This window comes from Apis florea, unplaced genomic scaffold (assembly GCF_048593485.1).
Source record: "Apis florea isolate Af1SG1 unplaced genomic scaffold, ASM4859348v1 contig_2989_pilon, whole genome shotgun sequence".
NCBI classification, from domain to species: domain Eukaryota; kingdom Metazoa; phylum Arthropoda; class Insecta; order Hymenoptera; family Apidae; genus Apis; species Apis florea.
In genome coordinates this window covers 204,724-229,276 of record NW_028256685.1, presented here as the reverse complement: position 1 = coordinate 229,276, position 24,553 = coordinate 204,724, and the positions used below count along the sequence as shown (strand labels likewise).

General features: G+C 36.7%; 1 protein-coding gene across 3 annotated transcripts; it reads left to right on the top strand.

Moving 5' to 3' along the window:
* Positions 1-1,318: 1,318 nt before the first annotated feature.
* Elk (Eag-like K[+] channel) lies at positions 1,319-23,655 on the top strand. Of its 3 annotated transcripts, none has more exons than XM_086907897.1 (16): positions 1,319-1,650; positions 3,381-3,491; positions 13,522-13,755; positions 14,200-14,313; positions 15,040-15,167; positions 15,257-15,485; positions 16,342-16,505; positions 17,186-17,399; positions 18,076-18,255; positions 18,518-18,717; positions 18,830-19,079; positions 19,160-19,422; positions 19,565-19,716; positions 19,779-19,950; positions 20,073-20,445; positions 20,524-23,655. In XM_086907897.1, the coding sequence occupies exons 2-16, from the start codon at positions 3,416-3,418 to the stop codon at positions 20,754-20,756; spliced, it is 2,982 nt and encodes a 993-aa protein (XP_086764023.1). In that variant the 5' UTR covers positions 1,319-1,650; positions 3,381-3,415; the 3' UTR covers positions 20,757-23,655. The 3 variants fall into 3 exon arrangements, with proteins under 3 accessions (XP_086764023.1, XP_086764024.1, XP_086764022.1); XM_086907898.1 differs by having other exon boundaries at positions 14,200-14,331; positions 20,150-20,445; XM_086907896.1 differs by having other exon boundaries at positions 14,200-14,331.
* Positions 23,656-24,553: the final 898 nt, after the last annotated feature.

Below are 24,553 nucleotides of genomic sequence, written 5' to 3'. Positions count from 1 at the left end.
ACTACGAAACTGACCTAAGTTAACGTTTCATTCAACGGATACTGGCACACGAACACGTGAAAAGTGGTGGAAAAGTCGATGAAACAATTTGCAACGAAATCGCCACCGATGGTAATTCCCCCTAGTTATCGATCTACGATCTATAACGTGGCGCTCTCCACTCACGTGCAACGTGAGCACAAGCATATAATTGGTAAAAGAAACAACATTCGAGAGAAATTTATATTGCATGTCGCAATTACATGTTCAACGACCACCAGAGCCACCGTTTAAGTAAAATTAAAGTTTCATATCGGGAAAATCGTTGGAAAATTCCCGATATCAAATGTGTTGCAAGGGGTAAATCCTCTCTGCCAACATTCATGTTCCAAAGGAACAATGAATTTCCTTTTAAAAAGCGGTGCGCGACAATATATTCTTTTTTCGAAATCTATTCAGAAAAAGGTAGATTACATTGTTACGAAGGTTGTAATACACTTTTATAAAACAGAGTTCGGGATAGAGTCGGAGATCTGTAACAAGTTAAATACCGTTTTTCGGCCTTTTTTTCCTTTTTACCTCACCTTCTTTCGAAATAAAAGGGGGCAAAGAAATGAACGAGTCGTTTTTTCATTGCCACGTTTAAACAAAAAGAAAGAGTAAAGTATTCCGAATCTCACTTGTATCACAATGAGAAACTCGTTGAAACGGACGGAACGTTTTCAAAGGCGTGGAGAAATCTTTAAAGCATCTCTTTAAAGCGGATTTAACAATTTCCAGCGTATAATCTTTTAAAAAGATTCGCTCCTCTCTTCTGCTCCGAAATTCCACGATCAGAGATATCCGATTACAATCTCTCTCTCTCTCTCTCTCTCTCGTTACAAAAACGGAAGCGAAAATTCTCTCTTTTTCCTTCCTAAACAAAATTCGCTCGACGTTTAATTAATAATAACTCGAATAGAAAAATTCTCCGCTTCGCAACGGAAGAAAGTTAAAAAGACGATTAATTAACGCGTAAAGGAAACGTAGCAGTTGACCAATTAAGATACGATCATCGAGGAGCGCGCACCACCGAAAGTGTTTCCGCCGTTGAAATCTTGACCCTGTTTCGCGACAGGCCCGCGGTACAACACACTTCTTACGCGCGGTATTCGGAAATGATGAACGCGCGTGCGTATTGCACGCTGCGCGCGCTTGCCGCACACAGTTTCGCGTCACCGTTACTTATCAACCCGTGCATTTGTGTTTGCACATGGCGGATGGTGTGGGTGTGTAGGTGTATACCTTCAACGGTTTACCACATGTTGCGCTTAGGTGCGCGGAGCGCAAGTCCGCCGCCAGGAGCCCGGGCCATCAGGATAGAGAGAGAATTTCTCCCCTCGGCTCGGTCAGTTACGCGAGTACCAGCAAACGTTCCGTGTGTATTCTCACGTTTCACGTTCACGTACGGGGGGGAGAATGTCGCGATAAAAAACCGAGACGAGGCCCTGTCCGTATATAACCGCCGCGTATGTAACCGTTGTACACGGCAATCAATCAATCGAACGTGAACTCAGTGATTGAACGATCGAGAGAGGAGACACGAGGATACGGGAGATAGGTGTAGTGTCCCCGATGCGATGCCTAATATGTCCTACCTACATTAGGTAGAACTTTTTTTCTCTCGATAAGGTCGGTATCTCGTTGATTCGGATCATTTTTTTTTAATTTTTGTGATAAACAATGGTAATAATGGTAATACGTTGCACGCGAGGCAAATATACACGAGGCACTACGTGGAAACGTAGAAATTGTTCAGTCCTTATTTTTTTTTTTTTTTTTTTTGCACTCGTGATTATAATACGAAATGATTTTTAAATGATATTCGAGGCGAGATTTTCGTTTCTCGTAAGAGGGTTGAGTATAAGATGGTAAAGAATTATGATGGATAGGATTAAGAGGAGATGGTCGGACGAAAAATCTTCTGAAAGAGAGATATATTTTTAGAAATGTGTAAATAATCTGTTGAGACTGTTGTCAAGCTTTTTCAATGTTAAGCGAGCAAAGGAGTGATTTCGTAAATGGTGATGCTCCCCTCTCTACAAGAGGATAAGCACGTAATGAATGTATCCTATATCTGTTATGTCCTCTCTTCACACCTGTTACATCCCTCTGTATCACTGTACGAGCATATGGATTTATTTCATAAATAAATAACGAAAGAAATGGGAATGCATGGAATAAAAGAAATCATTACAAATATACAAATGCAAATGAGTTGCGAATGTGTGAAAAAAAGACTTTTCTCATCTTTTAACGTGCGTAATTTGTTGGGACACATTGGCGAGAATAATAAATATTAATTTATCATTTTCTTTTTGTCCAGCATTTTATGCATGCATATAAAAAAATAAATAAATACCTTTAAAATACATCCTTCTTATACTCTTTAATCCGCTTCTAGAAAATATCATAATATCGATCGATACATTTATAATTAATTCGCTTTCGAAAATTAAAAATCTTTCCACGTTTTTCTATCAACTCGTTCGATCAAATCGTTAATTCTTCCAAAAAATAATCTAAGCTTAATTTTTATTCATAATTAGATTCAAGCTTGTTATTTCGAATTAAAATGATGTTTAATCAATTTTAGTTACACGTGTATCGGAATAGTGTAGAATATTGAGGATGAATAATATCGTTGAAAATTATCACGATTGTATTACATTAATGATGATTCGATGATGATTGAAACGAAAGAAAAAAGGAAAAAAATTTAAATTCAATTGGATTAATTCCAAATGAAAATGAAATCGCAAATACCATTGAAAGAACGTGGGTAACAATAGAACTGTCCAATAATGAAAAGCTATGAATATCACCAACTTCCACCAAGGAAAGAGATCCTTATTTCTGCAAATGCATTTCTGCACCTACCCATAAAATTGCACAACTGCTCATGAAACTTTCCCGTCTAAGAAAGAAAGAAAAATATATATATATATGTATACACGCAATGTATATATTTGAAGGTAGAAAAAAAGAAAATAAAGCGACAAGTAGAAAAAAAAAAAAAATAAATAAATCGCAAATATCCGCGTGCAAAAATAAATGGGAAAAATAAAAATCGAGGCAGATTTTCAGCCCCCAAAGGGGTTCGACCGCTTTTGAAACGTGTTAAATTAAAAACTCTCGGCTAAAAATAGTTTCATTCTACTTTGCTTGGACCTGCGATCATCTATCATTGCAACTACCGCGCAACACGCAATCCTTTATTTTCATTGGACCACTGACCTACCTGTCAAACCTACCTGCTCTTTTTTCCGTGCATACATTTCCAAGCTTCGACCACCCTTTACTTACACGTAAAGATCGCATGACTTTGGCTGAAAATGAAAATCGTATCCCTTATTTTGCAGATTCGAGCGCGTGACAGCGCGGCGGGGTGGCCCCAATGCCGGTCAGGAAGGGCCTCCTCGCCCCACAAAATACTTTCCTAGATACTATCGCTACTCGCTTCGATGGAACCCGTAAGTATATATCTGATATTCTCTTATTCCATTCCTTTTATTTCGTTCGATCGGTTGGAAAATGATAAAAAACGACATTGGGACAAGAATCCGCAGAGAACCGCGTTAAAAGTCGTCATACAAAGTTTCCTTCCACGAAGGATGAATCGAATCGTAAAAGTATTATAAATACGTATCGTTTAGATCAATGAATCGAATCTTGATTGATCACTCTTGCCCCCCTCCATCATATTTTCTAATATGATCCCAACGCCAAAGCGTTTTTCGATACTTGGTCGCCTCGAAGGAGTTCTCTTGTTGTCGAATTTTCCCGTTGAAATAATAATTACGCATTTCTTCGCAACGCCGGTCATCCTCCCCTGAGAATACCAACTTGGTCACCCTTCAACCTTTCCCTTTATAAGAGTGGAGATAGAGTTTTGGGTCTCCTCTATCTCTCTCTCTCTCTCTCTCTCTTTTTCTAAAACGATACGATAAAGCAGATATCCCAGGTGCGTATAATAAGCATTAACAAATATTATTGGCCGATCAAATTGTACGACGTTGCGTTTATCGTTCGATCGTATCGAATTCGGCGCACGTATTGCTGATCTTTCCGAGCGAATTTTGCATTCGACGAATTTTATCCGGCGTTTCAGGAAAGAGGCACACGCGATGGATACAAAATTAGAAGGCGTTCGGCGTTCCCGAACAAGCCAAGAAAAACTAATTACGCGAGAAAAGTTGTGTTGCGGTTGAGGAATCGGTCCTCTCGCCATCAACTTCCGTAAGAGAATTAGAGAGAGAGGTGTTGGAAAGTAATGGGACACCGGCCCGTTTTCGAGGCGGTGACGAAAATTGCATTTTCGATTAATCTTCGAGCTCCTTTTTTTTTTTTTTTTTTTTTCCATTTAATCGAGGGATTCGAATATCGTTTTAAGCCGCGTTTAAGCTTCGAATACTTTGTATAAATTGTATTTTGCATAAGCACTGGCGAAACACGCTTCGCGATGTCGAAACACAACACACAACTGTCGGATATAAATATATATATATATATGCATATTCATGTACACGGCGGCTGTTGCGCAATATTGTATTCTATACGAGGGGATTAATTTTTGCAAAAACATCTGGTCCACCATATTGTTATTATTCTCTTTCCTAAGAGGATTCAATCAGCTTGGCGGGCGATAAAAACTTAATTTCCAGGGACGAATATCTGGCGTGGCCGATCTTCGATTATAACGAGAAGAACATTTTCGTAATCGAGATACACGAGCGTTGATCGAAACCGTTATTTGCATTAGTTGGAGCAATCGAGGGGTTACTTGTTTGCCACGCTCGCGAGACGATCGTGTGGTTATAGTGCGATGCTTGGCCGCTTCGAGAGGATACGACGACCCTAGAATTACGCTATTGCTATCATTCTTCTTCCCTTTCCCATTCCCTCGAGGCTGATTATTGAAGAATATAATAGAAATGAAGAAATGAAAATCGGTAATATAAAGTATCACGATCGTGAAGAATGAATTTCTCTAAAAAAAGGTGTCATCGAGAAAATCTTCATTGGAAACGGTGAAAGAGGGCGGGTTTGCGCGCGTCGTATTATTTCCATTGAGAATTATCTGATTTCGGCGGAAGAGAAAAGGGAAATAATTGCTCGTTAACGAGATTCGAAGCACCTATTCCGAGGATATTTTTGGCACTCTCTTTCTTTCTTCGAGTTCGTGTTTGGCGTATCGCCAACTGGGGTAAAGGATGGTTGACGACTGTTCAAACACTCGTTTGTCTTTGCTGACCAAGGAGGCCTCATGGAGGGCCAATTGGAATATTCCTTTTGGCAAACTTTTTTTTTTACACGTCTCTTTTCCGCGGTTTCCTCCTTTTTAAATCGATCCTCCGGACGAGGAGGAAAAAATAAGAAAGAAATTCGTAAATATATAATAAGCTCGATTATAAATATATATATATATATATCTGTTCAACTGCATACAAATTTGTTGTATCTGCTCAAAACAAACAAACGCGATCATATCTAGTATTCGTCCATGTGTCAATATTACGATTATAGAAACGTTCGAGATTTCACGCGAAAAATTTATCTCTCAATTTTTTTTTTTTTTTATAATACTTGAAATATACACTTCGAAGAAAATCGAACCGTCCTAATTGGAAATAATTTTCAAAAGTAAAAGTACTTTGTTTCAAGCGTAAAGTAAATTTACAATTTTTGAGCGATATCTCGAACCGAGGTTGGCTGGCAAGAAAGCGAAACAACCACCTTTGGCCGTGAAAATGCATATGAGTAAAGTCTAAGTAACAGTACACCCTCTTTTATTACCGAGTCCGTCGACCCCAGACAGAGGGTAAATTATTAATCTAACATCGACGCCATGAAAATCGACTTTCGTTCCATCTCTCACAGGTATGCCCCTTCATACGATTCCAATTCTCGTAAATTCGATCTGATACCTCTTGCTTATCCTTCTTTTCTTTTTTTTCTCCTTTTCGTTTTATCCCCCCCGTTCGTTCATTTGCAAACGAATTTCGCGATTCTCCATTTTCGTGATTTCTCGCGCGTAGAAATCGAAGGGAGAAGGGAAGAGAAGTTTTGTTGAAGGAAAACAATCCATTAAAAGCGAATTGAACAACAATGAAGAATATCGAGTGGTTGGAACGAGAGGAGAGTGAAAGAAAGCTCGAGAAATATCTTTATCACCGAATGGCCTTTGTTTTTTATTATTAGCGATTATTATTATTATTATTATTGTTAATAATAATAACGGGAAATAAAATAGAGAACACGTTAAGCGAAACAATCTTTGATAGAGGAAGAAATTTTAAAAAGGATATCCTTGTTAAAGTTGAAAGTTGAAAGTCGAAATTTTATTTTAATTGAAATTAAAATTTTAAGAAAAGCGATTTTCCAAGCTTCTAATTTTTTTTTCCCCCTCCTCCCGGAAAAAATGTTCGGATTAATAATACAAATCGTGCGCCGATAACGAGATCCAAGTTTCTTCGAAGTAGTAATGATCGAGCAAACGTCAGACACGAAATCGAGACGCGATATACAATAATACCGCTCGCTATCCCATTGCATCCGAGAAAGAAAAGATGAATACAAGAGTGAAGGAGGAACGAGGAAAATAGAAAAATCTCGTTATCGTTAAATATCTTTGACAGTTTCTCGGTTCCCACGTGTTTAACATCAAATCGTTACAACGTCTATCTATACAACATTATACAACCTCTGAATAGAATTTCAACGAATTCAATGCTACGTATGATACCATACTTGATGAGCTGAAAACTTTCATTAACAGGCAGCCACGAGTGAATATATCCCGATAACGCAAAACTGACTTTGCAATGCTTTCACCTACGCTGTTTCTTGTTATTTTATTCATAAATCAAACAACGAAACACGAACATCTCGACGATTATTTCTGATTAATTTAAAGATTCGTGTACCAGGGATCAATTGCAATGGAAACCGTGTGTTTATAAACCACGGAAGTGGATAAACTTACGTAACTTGATTAGGAATTGTCTTCGGATTGATACGCGATATCGAGAAATGAAAGTAAATTTTCCAAGCGCGTATCAATTTGTGAAAGTACATGGAATCTACACGATCGAAGTGTGAATCTTAGGGCAAACAAGAAGCGACACGTGGGCAAATATTTCGTTCATTTTCAATTTCCAAAAAAAAAAAAAAAGAAAAGAAAAGAAAAAAACTGCAGAGGAAAAAATTCTAGCGGCAATATTTGTTCAAGATGGGGATAAAAAAAATTATATTGAGAACGAATAGAAAAGCAAAAGATTTCGCAATATAGGAATAATTAAATCATAAAATTTAAACCCTCCTTGTTGTTTCAGAGATACAGAGTCGATCGATTGTTTTGCAAAGTCTTCGTTAAATACAGCTCTATTTCCATTTTGTTTGGTTAATCGATATCTCTTCATCATTTAACTAATACGAATAACGTAGTTCTTGGAATATTCCATGTTCTAAATTACCTTCATCTCCAATATTCCAAATTAGCAACACGGCTAAGATCTAAAATCTCGTATCGTATTTTATAATTCAAAGGGATATTGACAAAATTCACGCGAAACCATAAAATTAAAATGGAAACGAGTTAAGGTTTCACCTTTAAAGTTTCGTTTCTACCTTGATTTCAGAAACGATTGAAAAATTTAATTTATCGAAGAACCTTCTGAAACTCGCTTCGCTCCTCTCCACATTATGATGATTGAAAAATTATAATTTCAACATTTTTAACAACATTCGAAATTAGCAAAAACCAAATATTGCTCGCATTTTCCCACAGAGCGAGGAGAGAGGGAAAAATGCCGAAAAAAATGCATTCACAGGTATTGATCGACATCTAATGACTGTTCGATATCAATGACACTTATCTTATCGTAGCGGCCAACATTGAAAAGAAAAGTAATGACGCAGGGCGTTTCCGAGAAAGACACATACATTTATCGATTCCATAGTCTTCCCCTAAGGCCAGGGGAATGAAGAATATGCATATAACCGCGCATAAGTGGCTCGAACTGGTTATAAATCGTTTCACGGCCTTTAACGTGGATATGGACACAAGATAGAAACTATCTGAAATTATCCAGACGTTCCTTCCAAACGCGCATGTTGCCCCACCGAAAGAAATCGGTAATCAATTACCACGCGTCTCGTATCCAGAGACTCGAAAGTCTCTCTCTCTCTCTCTCTCTCTCTCGCAATGAATAAAAATCCATTCGTCGCGGTTCCAAACGGGGGAGAAATTTTTTTGAAAAGCTACTTCGATGGCAAGGTCTACTTAATCCTCTCATCCACGTCCAGCAAAGGGAGGTTAAGAGAAAAACGCGACGAATATCCCTCCCCTAAACAGAAAATTCTCATATCAGAAATTTCAACGTGTCACGTTCGAATTCGATGAATCCGTTGTTTCTTACCTTTCTTCTTTTCACTAAGAGAAGCAAAATTAAAAATTCTTGAAATCTTTCTCGAAACGATTTTCACTCGAAGAATCTTCGCCACAAGGCGAAGGGGAACAAGTATTGGAAAAGATAGATTTCGTAAATGGCCCAGTTCTCTCCTCCACCGTCTTGGCGGCAATCGGTTTCTCGGATATTCGACTTTTGTGTTTTCATACCACGGGGTATAGAAGTTGCCCGCTTCTTTCTTCGAGGGGGAGAGGCAATTTAAGGGAACGGAACCGTGAGGCGAGGTCCTCCTGAACCGTTCCATTTGCCTCCACAATTCCACGTACTCGAAATTTTGTAGAAATCTGATTAGGGCGAGGGAGGGGAGGGGTTCACCACGACCTCAGTGGAAATTGCTAAGTTATCATCGTCACCGACCTCAATCATGGGTGATAAAGTTCCGCTGCAAGTAATGAGTCTCTCGGCCTCTCTTCCTCTTTAAATTGCATCGAAGAACGAAGATTATAAATACTCGCCGACTTTTTCACTTCTCTGAATTCCTCTGAAAAATTTCAATTATTAATACTTTTTAAAATAAGAAAGGACACGCGCGCGAGAGATTGGTAGTAAGTGAAAGTCTGTGTACGAAATGGAAGGTTAAGCCTCTAAAAAGAAAAAAGAAAAAACGTGTCCGGGCGTACTCCTAAATAGAGCAAATGGCGACTCGTGTTACAATGAAGGCCGACCTTTCAAGAATATTACGTGTTTCGCGTAGTATACAGGTCAAACGTGAAAATCAAGAACTTGAAAAGTTTTATGGTTAATTTTGTTTAAAAAAAAAAAGGAAAAAATCAAAGGATCGTGGTAATAATAATTGCGATTGCGCCGGCAATCATTATTCCCTTCGTTGAATCTTCAATAAGAATTAATCAAACGAGAACCTATAACAGTATCGACTTTATCCAGTATCGGGCTTCTTAAACTGTATTGAAAACAAGTCGATACGAATATACCGCTAGATTTTCTTCCCATTTCGATACGATAATTTCGAATTTGATCAAGCCACTTTATAATTACACATCGTGAAGAACGACACGTGCTCGCAACGTATACTGTTATTTCATTATTCATCATCGAGCAACACTTGGAAGAATACGTCGAAAAACACGTGTTGCTAATCAGAATCAACGATATACGCGCAAGATGGGTGTGAACATCAAGTTTTAATTCACGATTAATTGTCATCAATTAAATTGACGTTCGATAAAAAAATAAAAAATAGAAATCTTAAGAATGAGACTTACTTTTTACACGTCTCTCTCTCTCTCTCTCACACTCGTCGACACAGATAGAATAGAAAATAAAATGAAGAGTGTCTCCGTAATAAATAATAAATGCTAAATACACACCGTTCAACGTATCTAATAGAACATAAATTGAACCACATTAACCGCAATAGCTACAGCAACACACCCTCGTCGTATCCACTTAATTATTTTGCGGTTATCGGTGAAATATATGGCTATATGGAAATTACGATGCGTGCAGTTATCGCTTTTCAATTAACGATCGGTAAACGTGAAAATCGTCACTCTGAAACGGGCTTACAGTTTTTTTTCCTTTTCTTTCTTTTTTTAAATATCCGTCCCCTATCTGTACCTGTTCCACAAGCGGGTAGATTATTGTCAAATTTCGTTCGATTTATTTTGAAAAACGCAATTCATTCGTTTCGTTTTTTATCGATTTATAAATTTGCACGTGCTATTAAAACCGACCGATTAGAAGAGAAGAAATATTCGAGATAAATCGTTTAAACCCTTTTATCTTGCCCATAATACCGCTGTTTGATCGGTTTAATGCAACATCGTGTCTAAAGATAACCGGCCTAACCGTTAATTTCATATTTTTCGACCGTGGAAGAAAATTTGCAAAATCGAAATCGCGATTAAACATTTCTATCTCCTTTTATCTTCCGCTGTTTAAAAGAAAGATGCAAATGTATGTGCACCGGTATATTTTTGTCCAATCGTGTAAAAATTAACGCCTGTCGCGCCGTTTATGTAATAAACACCGTTGCGTTACGATTTTCGCATATATTCACAATGTTTTCCTCCCTGTTTGTTTTCCTTCCATGTAAATTTTCTTCTATCCATATATATATATATATATACTCGTAATAATCTATATTTATTTAAAATGCAGTCCTCGTGGTCCGCCGGCTATTTTTACGCCAGCCGCCGCTCCTCCTCCTCCTCCTCCTCCCCATTATTTACTTACTTGGACTACGGGCTTTTCTCGCGACGAATTTAGAGAAGTTTGCAACAAGAACCTTTTTATTTACGCGGCGTAAATTCAACCAACAGCCGATCCGTCTGCCGATCTTTCAACTGTGCCAATTGCTTCTAAAAGAACAGTTTTCTTCGCTTCGTTCACAAGTTTTCTTGGATTAATCTAAAACGCGTTTAACGCGTGATACGCGCAACTCTATCGACTCCATTAGTCTTTGTCCAGACCCAGAGTGAAACTATATAGCGTTTACGCCGCTTTTAGCAGCATGATGTGTTGATCGTAAACGCTGTCGTTCTCTCGTGATCATCGATTTACACGTGTTCGTTACAGCACCTGCATAATGTACGATCGAAAGATAATTTTACGCGTATAAATATTGGAAATTGTTGTTTGCAATGTTAGTTTTCGGCAAAAGTATTCGAATTAATTAATTGTGTTCGTTAAATGAAGAAAATAATGGGCGAAACACACGTAGGTATTATTTATTTTTATTTTATTAATGAAATGTTGCTTCGAGGGGATAAAATGAAACTTCAAAGTTTCGGTATTTTATTCGGTGTATTATTTTCATTTTTTTTTTTTTTTTTTTTTTTTAATAAAACATGGAATATATTTAGAGATTAATATAGAGATGCAAATGGATAAAAATACTCGAGATTAATATTTATTATCCTATCGTGAAAAATATTTTCAGTGGAAATTGTATATATAAAAGGAAGAAGGGGAGGGGGAAAAAAATGGTGAAAATTTTGAAGGTCGATTTTCAGACACGTACGTGACGAGAATTTCTCTCGAGAAAAATAAATTGCTTCTTATGCATAAAAATTTTCGTTTTTAAAAAAATCGAAGTAAAAGATTTTTCAAAACACGAATATGAATACTTTTGCAACCGTAAAGCGCAAAGCAAATATATGAAAAATAGGAATCATAATTAAAAAGCATGGGGGGACGTAAATTTTCTACGTTTATTCGTGTCTCTTGTGTTGATTGAAATTCATTTTATTCCAATATTATCAAATACTTAATCTCTTTGAAACGCGAGGAGATTAATTCTCATTAAATCTATTATAAATTTATTTGGTCAAGTAGGTACATATTTACTCGGATCAAAATTAATCTCGAACGATAGAACGAAAATATTGCGCGATCTCTATTTTAATTACGTGTGTTAAAATTCAATTAACAAATGAGGTATGTATACAGATATCCGGCTAAATAACATGTACGAACGGACGATTCTTTATGAAGAAAGGAAAAATAAAACAAATTTTTTTCGCCTTCAATTTTTGAGAAAATCGAGATTGAAAATTTTTCGATTACAGGTGAAATTGAATTAATTTCCAATTCCGTAGAGAATGAATTATATTCAGATAAAAAGTTAATCCGAAATATGGAATAAACAGAAAAATATAGAATTAATTTTAATTTAATTCCGTTTAAAAATTTTCGAAAACGCAAATCGTTTTAAAAATCGTCGATTTTACAATTTCTTTCTGGTATACGTTCGATCTCTTATTAATTCTCAAAAAACAATTTTATTGTATTTTCTCTTAATAATCTCTCATCGATAATTCACTCGCATAATACCAAATTGAAAAATTAACCAATTTTTAATTTTAAGGAGTTTTCGAACATGACTTTCTCTTTGGAATAGAGAAAAATTTTATTCCATTTTTTTTTTTTTTTCTTTTTTCTCTGTATACATTATTCAGCCGGATCTCCTGTATAAGAATAAATAGAGAGGAGATTAAAATGCCTAGACTTCACTTTTTTCAAACTTCACCCCTAAATCGTATTTTTATCTTACATCCCTTCGCAACAGATCGACTCCCTACCAAACACGCGACAATCGTTATTTTTCATAAAGGTTGACTTCATCATCGTGATCCGTTTTTGACGGCGAAAGGGGAAAAAAAGGTGCACGAGACGTGTTTAAACGTCGAAACAAAGAAGAAGAAGAAGAAGAAGAAATAAATGCGCTTCCGTTATCGCGTCTATTTCAAGAGGAACTTTTTTTTCTTTCTTCTTCTTACGTCAAATCGTACGCTTGGACGTTGGTTAAAAGAGAAAAAGAAGAAGAAGAAGAAGAATTGGAAGAGAGGCATTAACGGCACACAGCAAAACTCCTTTGATAAACAGAGTCATTGATTTTGTTTCCAAGAACAGGAAGAAGCGTCGGGAGTTGAAATCTCGGGAGGGAAAGATGAAAGTGTTTCAGGGGTGTGAGCGTAAAATTAAAAATAGTAGGTTGAAAGAGATTACGCGTGACGTCAGACAAAGCTCATCAACCAATGAACTGTGCCAGTACGATGCAGTCATGCATCAACTTCTTGCATCACATTTGTTATTCCCGTGTGTTAATAATCGTCGAAATCTCGTTCGCCTCCAGTTTCGCGAATTTAATAATTTCTTCTTGGAAGATAGGCACCGCCTGTGAAAGAAGAAATTCGACGAGGAAACGAACAAAACTAACAACATAATAAGCGGAACAATTTCGCAATTCGTTGAACGTCAATCAGACTTCTCTTTCTCTTTCCACCCCCTCCCCCTTCTTTCTTCTTCCACACCGTATCGTTAACTCAATTTGTCTAACTGAAAAAAAAAAAAAAAAAAAAAAAAAAACCGAACACAAATGATAAATTGATTCATCAAACTGGTAATTGAAATTCCGGGCAAAGTTAATTGGTTCGATAAAATTCGTATTGTTGAGAAATACGAAATGATGAAATGCCTCCTTTTTCAAACAAAGAGCAAAATTTCACACGAATCACGACGCGTTCCGTTCGATTAATCGGGATTATGGCGCCTGTTTCTCTGTTGGCAGACAGCAATTTTGTGCTGGGAAATGCCCAGGTTCCGTCCCTCTATCCGATCGTTTATTGCTCGGACGGTTTCTGCGAGCTGACAGGATTCGCGCGAGCGCAAATCATGCAAAAGGGTTGCGCTTGCAAATTCCTCTATGGCCCGGAAACGAAAGAAGAGGAAAGGGCGATGATCGACAAGAGCCTCGAGAGCAAAACAGAGCTGAAGATGGAAGTCGTGTTCTACAAAAAGAACGGTAAGTGTAGAAGACCGTAAATATCGAAGTTTTATTTATCGAATAATTAATTATCAACTCGCCTCGTGAGTTTCCACGATTTTTTATTCTACTTTCCTTCTATTAAAATTTTTAACGAGGAATTTTAACGAAGACACGACGATACTCCTCTTGGATTTTGATTATTTAATTGCACGTTACGAGCGAAACATGATTTATTAAACCGCGTTATTAAACGTTATTAATCGTGACGGCACGGAAGTAAACCGGCGAGCGCAGGTGCAAACTGGGAATCACGTTTAATCGAGATAATCTATCGAATCGATTCTATCGGTTACATTTGCACAACTGCTTTCAATAATATCGTTGCTACCATTTCTTTTTATCTTCACCATTGATCTTGGGAGAAAAATGGAAAAATCCCGTCACGATCTTTGACTTTTAATTGCCTTTAATCGCCTCCAGGGAGCCCGTTCGACTGTTTGCTCGATATTGTCCCGATCAAAAACGAGAAGGGCGACGTCGTTCTCTTCCTGGCCTCGCACAAGGACATCACCCACACGAAGAACCTTCAGCTGTGTGAGTTGCAAGATAGTGGTGAGTTCTAGCCAAGCTTCGCTGCTGAACTCAGTCTCTGACGAAACGATTTTTCTCTGGAATGCATTTCGATCGACGTCACTGATGAATTGCATTCCAAAGTATACGAGCACGGGCCCATACATCGGGTATGGATTAAACGTTTCCCGTACATACTTTTTTCAAACGTGTCTAACGTTTCGTGCCTCCTACACCACCGCGGCTACACGCTACACGCTACACGCACCTGCAATGCAATGTTATTGCAAGGCATTCTGAAAAAAAAAAAAAAAACACTCTGAATACGCAGCACGAAATGTCAACCAAGCAAACAACTGCTTCCAACAGTTTGCACTTTTCTTGTTTAAACGAGAAATTTTAAATAATAATTGCACGTGTTGTTTAGAAAAATCGATCCGAATGGAGCGTATATTGTATTATCTTCGCACTGTTTTTCTCTCTCTGTTTCTTTCGAAACGAGAAACAATAATCCTTGGATTACGAAGAAGAAGAAGAAGAAGAAGAACTCACCGTCAACGGAACGATCAGCGAAGAAAAGTTATTATACCAAATAAATCTCGTGTCGCTTTTTTTTTTTTTTTTGATAATCGAGGTTACACACACGTACACACGCGCACTTTTTCCTCCCCCCTTTTTTTAGTCGCACATCACGTAGTACAGTTTAAAAAACATTGGGAGGAAAGTGACGTGTACGATTGAACGTTTCAGATGCAAAAGGTGGCCTCGACCCGGAAGCACCGCCGGCTAATTACGGCAGAAGAAGGAGTCGCGCCGTCCTTTATCAATTGTCGGGCCATTACAAGCAGGACAATAAGCACAAAATTAAATTGAATAATGTAAGTGCATTAGTCGCCGTAATTTTAACAAGGAACGGTTATGGACAGACAACTCTGTGGGTCTATCATTGTGGAGGGATGATTTGCAGAATCTTCTTCATTCCACCGCGCCACCTTTGCCCGAGTATAAGACGACGGGGATAAAAAAATCTCAATTCATTTTGAGCCACTACGGCGGCTTCAAGTCTTGCTGGGATTGGTTGATACTCCTCGCAACGTTTTACGTGGCGATCGTCGTTCCTTTCAACGCGAGCTTCATTAACATCGACAGGCCGACCATGGTCAGTGACGTGGTCGTCGAGGCGCTGTTTATAACCGGTAAGATAGATCGAAACTTAATCATCTAATTTCACCAATCGTTGAGAGAGTTTTGAAGAATTTTTCTCGCGATAAAAAGTGATTAATTGTTCAAATACTCGATTGGATATCGAATATCGACCGATGCTTTTAGAATAATCAAGAAGAAACGAGGGGAGGAAGCTTCCTTTTTTTTTTTTTTTTTTTTTTTTCTTTTTTATCCGATTCGCGATTCGAGGAGCTCGTTAAGTAAGGAAAGCAACGATTTCAACCTATAAATAATCGATGGTTTCAATTACTCGTCACTCGAAGCGGTTTCCTTCCACGTTATGTTAAAAAATTTATACTATTACCTCGGTTTATTCGTTTCTAAAAAAAAAAAAAAAGGAATCGATAAGAGAGTAATTTATATAAACGTTGTGTAACCGTATTCATCGTATCTGGTTTATCTGGAATAAAGTCACTGTCTTTAAGTAACGTGACAATCGCTCTACAAACACACTGAATTGATTCAATACCTGAATTGAATATCGAGTAACAAGATGTTCGAAGAGCTCTTCATGGGTGTTCAACGAGATTCTATCTCTCTTTACACCTTTTTTCTTTCATTTCTTCCTCTTAAATTTATCATATCCCTTGAAGAAATGCTTGGCAACTTTGTACGAAACTATTCCAACTGTTGGTCGAAATAAACGATGCACATCCATGACGAGGAAGGTGGAAGGAAGGAAGAAAGAAAGATATATCATTTTCGATATACAATATACAAAAGTTTCCAACTTGGTTCAATCCTTGGCGTGGTATTAATAATTTAGTAATTCGAAACATCGCGATTACGAAATATCGGAAGAAAACGATCGAATCATCTTTCCCCCAGATATCGTTCTGAACTTTAGGACGACTTACGTGAGCAGAAAGGGTGAAGTGGTGAGCAACAGCAAAAGCATCGCTGTCAACTACCTGAAGGGGTGGTTTTTCGTCGATCTTGTCGCCGCCTTGCCCTTCGATTTCCTCTACGCGTCCGACGTTTACAGCGGCGAGGTGAGTAATTCGATTATAATCACGCCATTCAATTACCTGCGAAAAGACACGATCTTCGTTGATTTTTACGTTTATCATTCTTGACAAAAACGTCACCTCGAAATTAAACTTGGATCGATGCCAAAAAAACCAAAATTTATTTAATTTTAAATTATATATGTATAACGTAAATTGTTTTTATAACACCGTTCGATAATCTTGACAACAGAGATTAAAACGAGTCGGTTACCTTCTCTTCTTATTTACATATTTGATCTTCAAACTATCCTACGTATATTGTTATACACGCGAAACAACACGTCCAGTGTGAAACGTCGATGCTCGAACGAGAAATGTAAGGAAAACGAGATACCAGTTGTGCAATATCCGAACTCTGAACTGAATGAAGCTTCGTTTAGCAGAGGTCGATGTATTATTAAATTGTACGGCATACCGATTCCTCGAGCGTGTCCTTGTCGGATACGACGCTTCGAACGACGTATCTCCGCGCTGAATGGCACAATCTAGAAAGCAGCAAGTATTTTATGTAAACACGCATATATCATCGATTCGATGTATTGATCTTCTCTTTGATATTAGTTTATTTACATTATCGATGTAGACAAGAGTCTCCAGCCTCGATTCGAAGCGTAAACGAAGTGTATTTCTCTCCTTTTTTTTTTTTTTCCTTCTCTCATCAGGAATCGGGGCACGGTAACATCCATTTGGTGAAATTAACGAGATTGCTTAGGCTGGCGCGATTGCTTCAAAAGATGGACAGATACTCGCAGTACAGCGCCGTGATTCTGACCATGTTAATGCTGTTCTTCATCCTGGTGGCCCACTGGCTGGCCTGCATCTGGTTCGTTATCGCGGAGAAAGAGAGATTGAGAAACGACAACGACTGGGACCTCGGTAAGTTTTCAATAACAAAATCCTTCTTACCAAAATATACGAAGATTTGTTTGAAGTCGAGCGTTTGACAACCGATCTTATCTTTACTCCTCTCCTCTAAATAAAACCGCAGGAAACACCTGGTAACCTATTTCTATACAACGTATTTAAATATACATCGTCTCGTTTTATTTTTTAATAATATATATATTCATATTAGACGAAATATGATTTTGTTATTCATTTAAATTAAATAGAGAATTGGAGCATTTATAGGATATGTTCTTCCATGAGCTTCAATTTATTACAAATTTATTATCAGATCTATCTGGAAGAGAAACTTTGTTTTTGGGAAGCGTGTCCCAAGAGTTGCACATTCACTTTTCCCATAGGAGAGAAAACGTGAATCGGCGTCACTTAAATGAATAAACGGTTGATTAAAAACCGGAGGTGGGCCGAGAATTCTACCTCGCCGCAGGCACGATTAAATCAGCTGACCTCTCGATACTCGTTCTCTAGCAGAGATTCGATCTTTATATATCCAGGTTTTAAGGGTGCACGAAGGTCGACATAATTGAAGAGAGACTCGGTTTAAATTAAGAATATTTATCGATTTTTCCCACACTCGGGAGACGTATATCCCTAAGCGATAAAAATCTTCGTTTCGATCGGCATTTGATTGGCACACATTTTCCAGGCTGGATTCACACGTTGGCGGAAAAATTGAAGATCTCGGTCGAGAACGTGACCCACGCGGAAAGTTACATCACAGCGTTGTATTTCACGTGCAGCAGCTTGACATCGGTAGGATTTGGGAATGTTTCGGCCAATACGTTCTCCGAGAAGTTCTTCTCCATTTGCACGATGCTGATTGGTGGTCAGTAAACGATCAATAATGTTACACGTTATTCCGTAGTAAAAGTAAAGGATCAATCAATAATTTAATCGAAGCGTTCAGTTGTGTGCCGCATGTGCTCGTTCGTTTTCGATCATTAGAAAAAAAGAAAAAGAAAAGAAAAAAATTTGCATACACGTGAAATTAGGGGCGAATGATGTTAATTAATACGGAATAAATTTGAATGGAAATTTTTACACAAATAGGAATTATTTCCACATTGTACATATCGTGTATGCTACAGCTCTGATGCATGCCGTGGTCTTTGGTAACGTGACTGCAATTATTCAAAGAATTTACTCTAGAAGATCGCTGTACCAAACAAAATTGCGGGATCTCAAGGATTTTTTCGTATTGCATCAGATCCCCGAAGAACTGAAACAACGTATGCAAGACTATTTCCAAACTATGTGGTCCTTGAATCATGGTATCGATATACACGAGGTGAATATAAACTGTAATAACAGATCGTGACGAGATATTGTCCATCGATTCTATCCATAATTTAATCACTCTGCGTTATTCCCGACAATTAAACGCGTCCACGCGTTTTCAGACCCTGAAACAATTTCCAGAGGAGCTGCGAGGAGATGTTTCGATGCACTTACATCGCGAGATATTAAATTTACCCATATTCGAGCCCGCCTCCCAGGGCTGTCTCAAATTACTTTCTCTCCGAATTAAAAATAATTTTTGCGCCCCCGGCGAGTTTTTAGTTCACAAAGGGGACGCGCTCTCTTACATATATTACTTGTGCAACGGTTCCATGGAAGTAGTGCAGAATAACATGGTAGTTGCGATCTTAGGTGAGTAATAGTTTTCACACTCCTTGCTTTTACGCGAATACGAAATATCGCATATTTGAATTCGAACCTTTCGCTCGAAGGTAAAGGCGATCTGGTGGGCTGTGACATAAACGTTCACCTGCAGCACACGAGTAACGGAGGTGGGCCAGGCGGGGGAGGTGCCGCGGATGTCGTAGTGAAATCGAGCTGCGACGTTAAAGCGTTAACCTACTGCGATTTAAAGTGCATAAATATGCATGGATTAGTCGAGGTGCTTCGTTTGTATCCCGAGTATCAGCATCAGTTTGCAAATGATATACAACACGATCTCACTTACAATTTACGGGAGGGATACGAAGCCGAGGTACAAATCATCTTCCCTTATATTCCAGCTCTTCGCTGTCGATAGCGGAGGGGTGGTAGACGGAGGGGCGGGGAGAGTAGAAGAAGAAGGCTCGGTCGACTCGATTCGGGCGGAAAATTTTCCAAATTGTTTTTAATTTTAGCAAGAATCGGATATGAATGGGCCGTCGTTAACCTTACCCTCCATCAGCGAGGACGACGAAAACGTGCCCGACGAGGGGGAGACGTCGCCCCTGTCGCCGCCCAACAAATCACCTTTGCACACGTCCTCGAGCCCGAGACACGCCAAATTCAGGTAAATTTATTTTACCCACCAATCTTGAGCAGGAGAAAAATCCTTTCAAATATATTCAACAGGGACGAGTATCGAGAGGCGAGAAGGCCTGCGAGGGGAGTTTTGGTGAGAGGAGGAAGGGCGGCTCAAGTGATCGCTCAAGAATCGATGGAGGAGCACATCCGAGGATCCGTGGAACGGCTGGACACCCAATTTTCCACGTTGCACCAAGACGTTGCCACGTTGAGTTGCGAGGTAAAACGAGATTGTTTCGTCTCTGATGAAAATCGGAGAAAAAAAAAAAAAAAAAAAAAAGAACGAAAGAAAGAAATTATTGACACTTGGTATTTCACGAAAAAAAAAAAAAATGAAAATAGGTGAGAAATGCCATACAAGCTCTACAAATATTAGCGTGTTCGCCTCAAAGTAATCCGAATTTACCAACCCCCGCGAGTCGTGGGAGCGGAGTTTTGGCGAGAAGCTCGTCCCATCCGCCGGACGCTATATGCTGGGATCCACCAAGGAGAATGTTGGATGCGTCCACGCAGACCGACTGGCCCGTAGACCTGTTCGAATCCTGGGTTCGAGCAAATTCTCGAACAGTTCTAAGGATCCTCGAACTCGACCCGGATCTTCTTTCGAGGCAGCAACACTCCCCGACACCGTCCCCATCTTCACCTCCACCACCGCCGTACGAGCCCTTGTCACCTGTTGTTGGAACACCGCCACGATCACTGTCCCCTGCCCAAGGTAAAACAGACCGAGCGATTATTATCGATCAGTTGCGAATCGAATCTTCGATAAAAATGTGAAAATGTTTGCTTTCAGGAAACGAGTTCGTTTTTGGCAATAATCGAGGGGGGGAGCAGCAGCAGCAGCAGCAACAACAACACATTCCTCGCACGTATAAACCGACAAACTCTACGTGGGATCCCGAGAATAAATTGTTGCACAGATTTAGCGCCGGCGATGCTGACAACGCATCCCTATATCAGGCATTTAGCAATTTGCGCCGACTTCCTGAATCGCGATCGCTAAAATTCGATCCGTTTGATAGCTGAACGTTTCCAGAAACATATCAGGGTTACAAGCCTTAGAAGAACGCAGACCGAAGGATAAAATATCGAGAATATACTACTTGTAGAAACAAAAGAAGCAAAAGATAAAAAAAAAAAAAAAAAAAAAAAGGATAAGATAGGGCAACGAGGAACCAAAACCACTCGTTTTTTAAGTGTTCAAGATACATTCATGTTTTATCACTTGTACTTCAATCCTAAATATAAAATCTTTCTACAAAATGTACATTTCACTTTTTACAAACACGAGATTTTGAATTCAATCGATTAGTTAGGAACAAATCGGTCGAAATTCTCTTCATTGCATTGAAACGTATTCTTCGTATTGTCGAATGAAATTCTATCGATGAAAACATTTTTTACGAAACGCGAAACATGTCCAAAAAAAAGAAAAAAAAAAAAAAAAAACGAACAAACAAACGAAAATATAAATGATATAAATTATATATCCTTGCTCATTTTAAAGATTAATATTTGTTTAGAGAGTCGACACCTCGTCTGATCCGAATTTCTTAGAATGGAACACACGTGTACAATCATAAATTTTTAATCTAAAAAAAAAAGTAAATCGTATGCGAAGTGAATTGTTCATAGATTTTTCATAAATGTAATTTATTTTCGAATAATCAAAATCGAAGATACTTATCTGAAAGATATTTTTTACTCGCCTCTTATATCGTGAATGTAATTTAAAATCCGAATAACGATGCAATTTGTATCGAGTATCTATCTATCTCTTCCTCGGAAAACTTTTTGCTTATGTCATTCCATGCGCATACGTGTTGCTGTGATTGATTAAATCTAGTTAGCGAAACTACATCGTTTATTTAAAAATTTACCCTTGCGATAATTTTGCTGAAAAATAAATCGGCAAAATATATCATTTAGGAGCATTCGTACTGTTTTCAAATATAAAGAACAACAAATTCAACGTTTAAGGTTTAATTATTGCAAAGTCTTGTTTTCGAAACGAAAGACTTTAAAATTATCGATGAAAAAAGTTTTAAACTTTAGCGTAGCAATAATGTGCACAACAAATTTTAATGTATCCGCCAACGTCCAAATTAGACGATAGTTATTGTAAAGTATGTAGCTATAACTCGAGCATCTATCACATTGAGAAACAATGTTTATTTCGAGACACATATTTCAAGATATAATACATTAAATGAATGGTATTAATTAATTAATTTAAAATTAATGTATTATATGAGACTATTGCGCGCGGGATATATCCAATTGTAAGTATTTCTTGAACAAATTCAATGTAAATAGTGTATCACTATTATGAATACGTATGTGATAAGGCACGGCTTTGGCCATGCACGACAATTGTATTCGTTCATCTTTTGTTGCCATTTGTGAAACGATAAAAAAAGTTATTTATATATCTGTGACGTTAAATATTTATGATTCGATATATAAAATTTTATTTCAAACGAGCAATTCAATATGATTAATCGTTTGAATTACATTTTCATTTCTTCAACACACACACACACACAGTATTAATATTTTTTTTAAATAATCATTCGGATTTATTTTTCATATTCGTAAAAAGAATGTTTATATTTATTATGATTATCACAATTTCACAAATGTCAATGAAAACAGCTGTTTTATAAATATTTCATATATTTTGTTATACTGTTTCTATGCTCCTCACCTTATAATTCAAGCTAAACATATTGTAATATTATCTAACCTATTTCACGTATTCTACTACTTTTTACACTCTTCAAAAAAACTACGAAAAAAACATTTGTCATTTTAACGAACAGAAATGTCAGTAAGCACAAAATATAATTATTTCTAATATATGCATAATTTTAAGAGATTTACGCGAGATTGAGGAATATGAAGAAAAAAAAATGTTCAAAATTGTACGTGTGATAACAATTCGATATCACATAATTTGACTATTAGATTCAAAACGAAAAAGAAAAATAAAATCGTAAGATTGGATATGATACAACATAAACTTATGCATATGTTCATACATGTATGCGTACAAGTATACATACAGGCGTATGCATGTATCTACCTTTATCTTGGTATAAACTTGGCTAAATAAAGTTAATGCCAAAATACAAAAAAATATCTTATAAAAAAATATTATGGAAAACTTAGCTAAACCTAATTAAATTTTTTATCGTAAATTTTTAACCAAACTAGTAGTTAGAAAACTTTGAATCAACGGCCTTAAAATAAAAATTTATTTTTCTCACTATTTCTTGCATAGGAGGAGGATAACAATCTAGAAATCCGATTTTTACGTAATTAATGCCTATACTTACGAACTAGGTATCAAATTACAAAACACCTTAAAAAATCGCATTCCGATTCAATCGAGTAAATATATATCGATCGAACAAAATATTTTACAACATTTTTACATCTAAATAGATTTTCTTAACGATATTAAATATCGAATTATGTTACATTAATTGCAAATAGAAATATTATACAAATGCAATATACGAAAAGAGACATAGAATTCTAAAAATAACAGGTTATGTTTAAAATTATTAATATTATTCTCAATTAATAAAATTTTAAAATACCAATGTTAGCAAATAGTTTAAAAAAAGATGTCTCTATCAAAAAAAAAAAAAAAAAAAAAAAAAACTAAAATGCGCCTACCGTATATAAAAACTTTTCATTAATTATCTACCGAAAAAACTATTATTTTAATGTGCATATTATTCTTTTTAATATGTAGAAAAACGAATAGCAAAAAGAATCAACCTACTGAAATCTTTCAGGTGTTTGTAAATATTGTTATCTGCTTACTGTACTGTGCATCGTACAATTGGTATCCTTTGTTCATTCGTCTCATTATAAACGAAAAGATAAGAAATAAAAATAAAAATACTTACAGAAATGCTTGATTTAATCTTCTTCCGTTATATATAATTATATACTAGAAACAAAAATTATTAACATTATTATCTTTCAATCATATATTTCGTGTATATATTATTTGAAAATATTGAAATTTTAAAATTTTATATCTAAAAACATTCTATGTATGTGGATATATAATAGAATATTTTTAATATAGATTCCATTTTTTTTACGAAAACGAATGAAATCATGTTATATGTCACTTACGAACGAATAATTAAATGAATTCATTTCTTTTCTTCTACAATATATTTTAATACTGTAGAAGAAAAAAATTATTTTCAAATATTAAAGAAATAAATCGAAAAATTATCAAAAAATTACACTTAAAAGAAGATCTTTAGAAAAATTAGCCATATTCGTAAAGATTTCGATCGTAAATCATATGTACGCATTATTCGTAATATCCGTAAAATCTTCCGAATTTTTAATTTTAATATTATGTTATTATTTTATTTTAAAAAGGTAAACCAACATTATAGATATACATAATTTATATAAATAAACATCAAATAAATTGTTGTTTAAATATAAAAACCGTTAAAAAAGTAACCGTTAATGTAACAATCAAACAACTTCGCATGCGCATCGTGACATATTCTATTTTTTGATCAAAATATCAATATTTTCTTCTTTCGATTATTTTGTGAACATATATATGAATATTATATAATTATATTACTTACTTGTTTATGAAAAGAAGCTTTTTCCCACAAAATTTTGTTAATTTATTGCAGCAGCTCATCGTTCGTTCTTTCCAATCGCACACACACACCACACATAAATGATACATGAGAATCTGTGTTGGTAAGAAACGAAAGAATACGTTAATTTAGGGCGGGCTATTAACTTAGTCAATCAAGTTCATAAATTAT

Coding starts and splice junctions, on each gene's coding strand:
- Elk (XM_086907896.1), top strand. CDS start 3,416: ATGCCGGTCAGGAAGGGCCTCCTCGCCCCACAAAATACTTTCCTAGAT. Junction 13,756..14,199: donor CGTGTTCTACAAAAAGAACG/GTAAGTGTAGAA, acceptor AATCGCCTCCAG/GGAGCCCGTTCGACTGTTTG. Junction 19,080..19,159: donor CATGGTAGTTGCGATCTTAG/GTGAGTAATAGT, acceptor TTTCGCTCGAAG/GTAAAGGCGATCTGGTGGGC.